Source organism: Nuphar pumila, chromosome 11 (genome assembly GCF_984573655.1).
Source record: "Nuphar pumila chromosome 11, dmNupPumi1.hap1.1, whole genome shotgun sequence".
Lineage (NCBI taxonomy): Eukaryota > Viridiplantae > Streptophyta > Magnoliopsida > Nymphaeales > Nymphaeaceae > Nuphar > Nuphar pumila.
This window is the reverse complement of record NC_143259.1, coordinates 82,883,343-82,891,520: the sequence shown is the minus strand read 5'-3', so window position 1 is coordinate 82,891,520 and position 8,178 is coordinate 82,883,343. Positions and strand designations below refer to the sequence as shown.

Here is an 8,178-nt window from a genome sequence, read left to right as displayed (position 1 = left end):
CTGAACCCACTCTTCTAAAACATCAAAGATCTTGGCAGTTTTTGTAAAAAGGGAATGGTTGTACTAATTGTAAAATGTAATAAATAAAAGTTGTTTCTTATCATTGTTGTTTCGCCCTGTGACCCGCCCAGAGCTTTCCACTTGTTTTCCTTTTTGGTACTTCCGCACTTGCGCAAATGTTTTCAAAAAAAAAAAAAGTTTACCCTAAAAATCTAAAGGATTTTCAAAGTTGGAAATTCTAATGCGTCACACGGGGTGAAAGTGATTCCACTTCTGACACCTTTGATTTTGTCCTGGCCTAGGTTTGGTGTCATTCTTGTGCCTTGGCTTCTTGTTCTGATGGTGGAATCGCCTCCCACCAAACTTCTTCTTGAATTCAGGTTTTTAAACCCCAATTTTATTCTTCTGTGACCTTTGTCCCTCCTTCCAGTCATCGTCAAGGAGAGTCACAACCTGTGTGTTCGGGACAGACAGGAACAATCCATTACTAAATAATGGTTAACAATATCGTTATAAGTTTTACTCAACTTATAACATGAAGGGAAATGGTCTTTTACCTGAATAGCCTCATCGAGGTTCTTGGGCCCCCGAGTGTATAGACGGTTTCTCAAGCTCGTCTTCAATCCTCGAGCAAACTTTATTTCCTGATCCTCGTCTGTTGTGTACATGTTCGGACAATAGTGTTCCAAACTATGGAACTTAGTGATGTAATCTGCTAGGGGCATCTTGCTCTGCTGCAGGTCCAAGAACTCCTGCATCTTCTTTGCCCTTTCATGTTTGGGAAAGTAGGCGGTGTTGAAAACTTCTACGAATTTAGTCCAAGATACTGGGCCATCCTGAAACTTGACTGCCCTGGTGGTCTCCCACCACTTCTCGGCATAATCCTTGAGACGATAAGTCCCAAAATCCACCTTTCGCTCCTCTGGTACCTCTAATACACGGAAGATGCACTCGATCTCTCGGATCCAACTCTCAGCCGCTTCTGGATCTGTCTTTCGAGAGAAAGCAGGAGGGTCCATGTCCATGAATTTCTTGTAGGACATAGCCCCACCATTTGTACTCTTCTCGTGGGCCACCTGGTGTAGATTGTTGCCCATCTGTTGCATTGTTGTAGCTTGCTGGCCTACTACTTCGGCTAAGTTATGTAGCGTTTTCATAATATCGTTGTAGCGGTTTGCCCAAGCCATTTATTTGAGCAATTAAAATCCATTATAACCTTAGCTATAATTTTATGAAATGATCGTGCATACTTATAAGGTTTTTATCTCTACATTACTACAACAACATTCCTACATACTTACAGAGCTAAATTATTCAGTTCTTCTCAGATACCAAAGCTGTAATGCCCCAACTTTCTATATAGTAAAAAATTTGGAGTAATTTTTTTTTTTGAAATAGCAGAAGTGTGAAAACAAGAGTTGGGTGCATTACAGGTAAGACACAAAGTAATACTGAATAACTCATCCATTACATCAATCAAAGTAATTATACTAATCAGAGTCCAGCACAACCAAAAAAATACTAAATAATGGAGATCTCTTGAACCAATCTAGAATGACGCTCCGATGCTCCAATTCATTCGCTTCTCGATAAAACATTTAAAGCAGAAGGGTCAGACTCCCCTGTCTGCATAAGAAGCATTATATTATATGTGGTGCTCAGTGTCTTGTGTACAAATATGTGCAAACATCTAAAGTTATAGCTAGCAGGTAATTTACATTATTCTAAGAAAATAAACATGCTTTCTACTTTATGATACAGTACGAGAGATAACTAGACTAAAGGTACATTTATTCATAATAGCATAAATTGTAGTTCTACAAGTTCTATAAATATCATCTCAACAGTTCACAATTCTTCAGAAATAAGTTTCCAATCAACTTAAATTATTTAATGTTTATCTTACTCTTACCTTGTGGGTACGCACAGGCATAGACCTCGTAGCGGATTGAGACCATACAGAGGTCTATTATTTAATAACATGTATGTCTAGCCGTACGGATATCTAAAGGGGACAGTCCATGACCGAGAGAGAACTCCCCAGTGGCTAGAACAAGAATTAGGATGCACTCTGTAACACTTCTGCAGAAGACTTGGATCTGCCACCTAGGATACATTGGTAGTCCTGGTCCCCTAACTTCGTGGACTGGGGACCCAGTAAGATGCCTAGCTCTCACAAAAACAAGAACGTCCACGAAGCTTGTACCACCTACCCTCTCTGAGGTAGACCATGGGTCCAGTAACATATACAGTCTTTCAGGTATACCCAGAGCTCTGGAGAATCCGGTAACATATATCATCTTTCAGGTATACCCAGAACCTCGCCACCTTATGGTGATGCATACATTCTTAGTTATCAATTATGTTCCTGTGCGAGTCATCGCACCACAAGGGATTCCCAATCCCGAACCCGACTTAGAGTTCGCACACAAAGTATGCATTTGAGTTAGGGTGCCCTAAGCACCACCAAGGTAGCATTTTTTTTTAGCACGGCTCGACTCGGAGCCCATATTTGAGCATTCATTTTCTGAACTATGGCATACACATTCATACCCACTAACCATGCCATCCATGTGGCATAGTTTGCTTGATATATATATATATATATATATATATATATATATATATATATATATATATATATATATATATATATATATATATATATATATATATATATATATATATATATAAAGTGCCCTTACTAAGGTCACAAAGATTTGTCGCAACAAGTCAGGTTGTCATGAGCCTACTCGTGTCGTGGCCTTGTGGATGCCACCTCCAGGTGACGCCATCAACGAAAGGTGCTAACCATTGCTATCACTCCTTGAGGAGCCCACCCACCACCTATGTGTGCAAGAATCAACAAGCACCGAATAGGGTTATCCAAACTCGGTTGCACCCACGCTAGTGGTGCACCACCACGGTCTAATCCAACAGGTCACGTCAGACCCCTATGGTCGACCCACCATCATAAGCAGTGGACAGCGCCACCACCACAACATTCTTGGACCCCAAGGCTAGAAAGGGATTGAGCCCTTCGATCCAGCCAACTAGGTTTGCATGAAGGCAGCCCCGACTACCATCTGACAAGAGGGAGTCTACTAAGCTCAACCAGTTCCCAGTAGATCCATGAAGTACTGACCTGGACCATGGCTTCAAGGTTGCAGCCACGCGACACCGGCAGAGCCCGCAGCTCATGTCGAACCAGTGGTGTCCAGCCACATTAGCAAGATGATGGTCGGGCCAGCATACAACGAGCCATACCAAGTGTTGGCCTAGTGTGCATAACTTGCATGCTGGCGTTGGTGGTCCCTCTAGCCTGTCGATGGTCTGCTGCCAAGAGTGGTAGAGCAGCCCTGTTAAGGGTCGGTGATAGCACACTGTACCGACGTGGTTCAACCCAAATGGACAGGGAACATACAGGACAGAATGGGTCGGTTCTGTCCAGAAATTTACGTTTTTTCTAACATCACCCAGTTACATGTTTGCAAGTAGTAAAGAATGTCCTTTGCCATATGCAAATTAGTATGGGTGACGTCAAATACATCCAAACCTATTCAAATAATATTTCTATAAGCACCCAAACGAGTAAACATGGTGTCTAACTTCATAAAAAAAATTTGTTTCATGCTTGTTTCATATGGACATCTTCATTACACATGACTGTGATCCCTTATAACAAGAAATGAAATAGTGTGCCTCCTATACAGCCTTTAAATTAATTATATGATAAAGTTACATGTTATAACAAGTTTAAACATACTAGTATGTTGTGATCATCGCAAAAATTTTCCTCTTGTGTTTCCTTCTCTTTTCCTTTCTAACCTCTATTTTCCTTTTTGAAGGGGAAATAAAAGGTAGAAAAAGAAGAGAGAAGAGAAAAGAAAAGAAGAGAGAGAAACTCTTTTGCGAAGGTTTCACTTGACCTTTATTTTGAAAATATTTAGAAAAATTACTCGTCTCCGTTTTGAAAATTTGCGAGAAAATGGAGAGACGAGATTCGCTCGTCGGTACGAGGTTCGACCGTTCTTGGCGCCTTTACCAAAGGTAATCGAACCAAGGATTGAATTTATGCCTTTTGCTTCGCTAAAATATCATCTAAGAATTTATTCTAAGTCAAAAAAATGCACAAAGAATCATGCTTGTGCAATGCAAATGCAGAAATGTATGCTTTTAAGAAAGTATTTTGAAATTTTGGGATTTTCCAAGTATTTCTGAGATGAATTTAATAATGGAGTGAAGAAATAGTTTTTGAAAGTTGAATCTAACTTAGAACTTTGAGATAGATCTTGAAAAGATATTTAAAGTTCTAAGTCTTGAAATAATCAGAGTTTGGAAAAATAAATTTTTGAATTTGAAAAGAATGAAGTGAAAGGGGGATTTGAAGCTGAGATAGAAAAAAAAGAAGTTCCAAAGTCAAAAATGGATTTTGAATTTGAATCTGGATTTTGAAGTAGAGATGGAATTTGAAATTGAATTCCAGATTTAAAGTTTGAAGTCAGGATGAAGTTTTGGATTTAAGAAATCCAAATGGAATTTGAAAATAAAATTGGATTTAAAAAAAGTCCAGTTGGGATCTGAAAATGGATTTTGGTTTTGAAATCTGAAGTTGGGAATAGAATTGGATTTGAAATCTGGAATCCAAGATGGAATTTGAATCCGAAGTCTGGAATCCTAAATGGGATTGGATCTGAAGTCTGGAATCCAAAATAGAGTTGGATCCAAAATCTGGAATCTCAAATGGAATTTGGAGCCGAAGTCCGGGATCCAAGATGAGATTGGGTTCTAAATCCAGAACCCAAGATGGATTTTGATTCTGAAAATCCGAATGGGATTTTGAAGATGGATCTGGATGATTTGAGAAATCCTGATTGGATTTGAAAGTGGATTTGATTTTAGGAAAAATTGAAATTTTGAGATTTAGAATTAATCTCAAAACCTTGGTTTTGAATAAACAAATTAAATTTGAGAATCAAAACTCAATCTTTAGATAGGACTTTGGAGATTTTGAAAAAAAAACAAAGGATAAACTTGATTTGAGTTTTGAAATTAGGAGATGAATCAGGAATTTCAAAGTTAAATTGAACTTTGAAATTTGATCTGAAATGCTACTTTGAATTTGAAACTGAATCCTAGAAATTAAAATGAATTCGAGTTTTCAAAGTTGATTTCAACTTTGAAATCGGATTTTGAATTGGAAATTGAATTTTGAATATAGAAATGAATTTTAAATTTCAAAGTCAAATTGGACTTTGAAATTGAAGATTGAATTTTGAAATAGGATAGAAAATTGAAAGAAGAATTTGATTTTATAAGATTTGAAGAAGACATTTGAAGAATTACCTCAAAATCACTTGGATTTTGAAAAAGAATTTTGAAAATATGATGTAATTCTATCCTAAATGATGAATGAATTTAAGGATTTTGAAATTGAATTTGGAAAGCATATTTCATTCTTTAAGTGAATTGAAATAAGATTGAAGATATAATACATCCCTGACTATGGTCATTGAATGTATTATGTAATAATCGTATTTAAATTCAAGTGAAGAATAAAATACATTTTTAGTGCCTTTATAGAGTTTAAAATGAAATTAACTCTCGATATATCTTGACTATGGCCATTGATATATATTTTGAGTTGATTTTAAATTAAACTTTAATAAAGGAAGAAAATGTTTGAAAATATGATGATTTTTGAAGAAGATCCAGTGTGGATCTGATGTTATTCCATAAAAGATGAAAATCCTAAGTCTTGTTCACATCCTGACTATGACCATTGATGCAAATCGTCAACTTAGGATTTAATCACTTTTTATTAGAATGATGCACGTGTCATTCATGTTTCGATTCGTGATTTTTTTTTAAGTAAATGGTAAATTGAGATGAAACAAGCAATTTCTAAGATGTATACATGCTCATACATACTAATCTAATGCAAAAAAATTGTTTTGCAAAAGAATCCTCATAGGTAGCAATATCGCTCCTATGAGGGGTCTCAGGATTATCCCTTATCCTGAATGAGGACACCTTGAAGAACGAGGGTCAAGTTTATCCCTTAACCTGAGCAGGAAAAAGAAGAAAATAATACCTCATAGAAAAGAGGTATCAGGTTTATCCCTTAACCTGAAAGGGTAAAAAGAAGAATTAATGAAAATACAGATTGTCAGAAATTAATGAAATTGATGAAAAATTAATAAAATTGATAAAGAAGGTTGAAATTTGATGAGAACTGATAAAAATTGACAAGAAAATGATAAAATTTAAGGAAAACAGAGTTTGTTTGATCCTGCCTGCACATGGGATCTTTTAAAATGAGATGAGAATGTTGATTCGAAAGACGAGTAAGAGATCCCTTTCAGGAAGAGGGTCTACTGCAAGATTGATTTTGAAAAATGATCAATGCAAGGGTTGATTTAGAATAAGAATCAACATGAGGGTTGATTTTGGAGAGAAATCAACATGAGGGTTGATTTTTGAAGACAAATGGTTCAAAGCCTATTTTTGAAAAAGAGGTTCAACACCAGGGTTGATTGTTGAAGACAATGATTTCAAACCTAATTTTTGGAAAGGAAGATCAACACAAGGGTTGATTTCTGAAACAATGGTTCGAAACCAATTCTGGAAGATAAGATCAACATAAAGGTTGGCTTTTGAAAAAGGATTAGACCAAAATATTGAACTCTTGGCGATCGAAGACTTTGTAGAAAATTTTCAAAGTTTTCACGATTCTGAAAAACCCTCATAGGTAATATCATTTCTCTCATGAATGATGTCGGGATTGTCCCTCATCTTGAAAAGAATAGGAATTTAATGTGGCTTAGTAGAAGCCGATGGCAAAGAAGATTCTTGAAATGAAAATATAATTTTTCAAAATAAATGCCCCAGTATGGCAAAAGAAAGAAGTATTGGACATCTAAGATATGAAGAAAATTGACATTTCATTGATAAGCAAAGTTGATAGCAAAACTGAATATTTACAAGTACTTTAACCAAGAAGTCGCAAAAGACTGGGCTGACTTGCCCCTACAAGGTGACCGAAAAAAAAAGTGATGATAGTAGAAAACTTTGGTATCATCAATTCTTTGAGTGGTCCAGAAGAGTCTTGGTCGGAACTGCAGGCTGCTCCTCTCCTTCCTCTAGTATCAAAATTTTTTTGTCGATGTGATCTTGTATGATGTTTTTTGAGGACGAAGCAACGCTCCGTATCGTGCCCCCTTGCTCGATGGAATTTGCAGAAACACTCTTTTCATTTTCCCATGGTGATAGGAGGATCAACAATCTTTGGAAGTTTGACCATATCTTTCGCAAGCAGGTATCCGAGAACTTCCTCGATTGGCTGACCTAAAGGGGTAAACTTGTGATCATAACCCCAGCCATCATGCTTTATTTTCTTTGGCTTGCTTGACTTTTGATGGGTGTTGACCCCTTTCTGGGAGCTGGACTGACCCTGCTCAGTTAAGACCACTGGATGCTCTTTTTCTTCATTTTCAATAAAAAGATTTTCATCATTGCAATCTTGGACAATATTTTTAAGGACGAAACAATGATCAGTGTCATGCCCCACTGCTCGATAGAACTTGCAGAACTAGTATTTGAATCTTCACATGATCGTGGGAGGACTCGTGGCTTTTGGGAGCCTGACTAATCCATTGGTCAACATGTATTCAAGAACTTTATCGAGCGGCTTGTCTAAAGGAGTGAACTCTCGATCCTTGCTCCAGTCTTTGCGCTTCGGCTTCTCTTGATTCTTGCCCTTGTGCTGAAGATTGGATTGAAGCAGTCCATCTTGGGCTTTGCCAAACTTTCCCTTCGGGCTTCTAGATTCCCCTAGGTTGCTGCTCTGATTGCCCTGGTTGCCTTTGTCGCTGCCCCTGCTGGTCTTAGAACTTCCTGCACTGCTATTGCTGTGTTTGTTCATTGAGGAGGCGACAAGTGCCTCTTCTTTGGTGGGAACTTTTCCAAAACTGGCTTCAGCTTGCTCAGATAATATCTCAACCATCATCTTTTTGAAAAACCGATATATGGCGGGATCAATCTCGTTCTTGCTGTCCTGAACTCCCTCTATAGCAAACTTTTGAGAATCCATCTCTCACTTTGTGTCTGAGGTGCTAGAGTGGTGCAGTCTTTGATCTTGTCCAAACCACCCGTCAATGCCAAATGTTCTCTCTTCTG

The 8,178-nt window shown here is 37.6% G+C and overlaps 1 protein-coding gene across 1 annotated transcript; it reads right to left on the bottom strand.

Moving 5' to 3' along the window:
* Positions 1–384: 384 nt before the first annotated feature.
* LOC149822454 (uncharacterized) lies at positions 385–1,097 on the bottom strand. Its single transcript, XM_089980287.1, has 2 exons — positions 558–1,097; positions 385–453 (listed from the first exon to the last, which is right to left on the bottom strand). The coding sequence occupies exons 1-2, from the start codon at positions 1,095–1,097 to the stop codon at positions 385–387; spliced, it is 609 nt and encodes a 202-aa protein (XP_089836413.1).
* Positions 1,098–8,178: the final 7,081 nt, after the last annotated feature.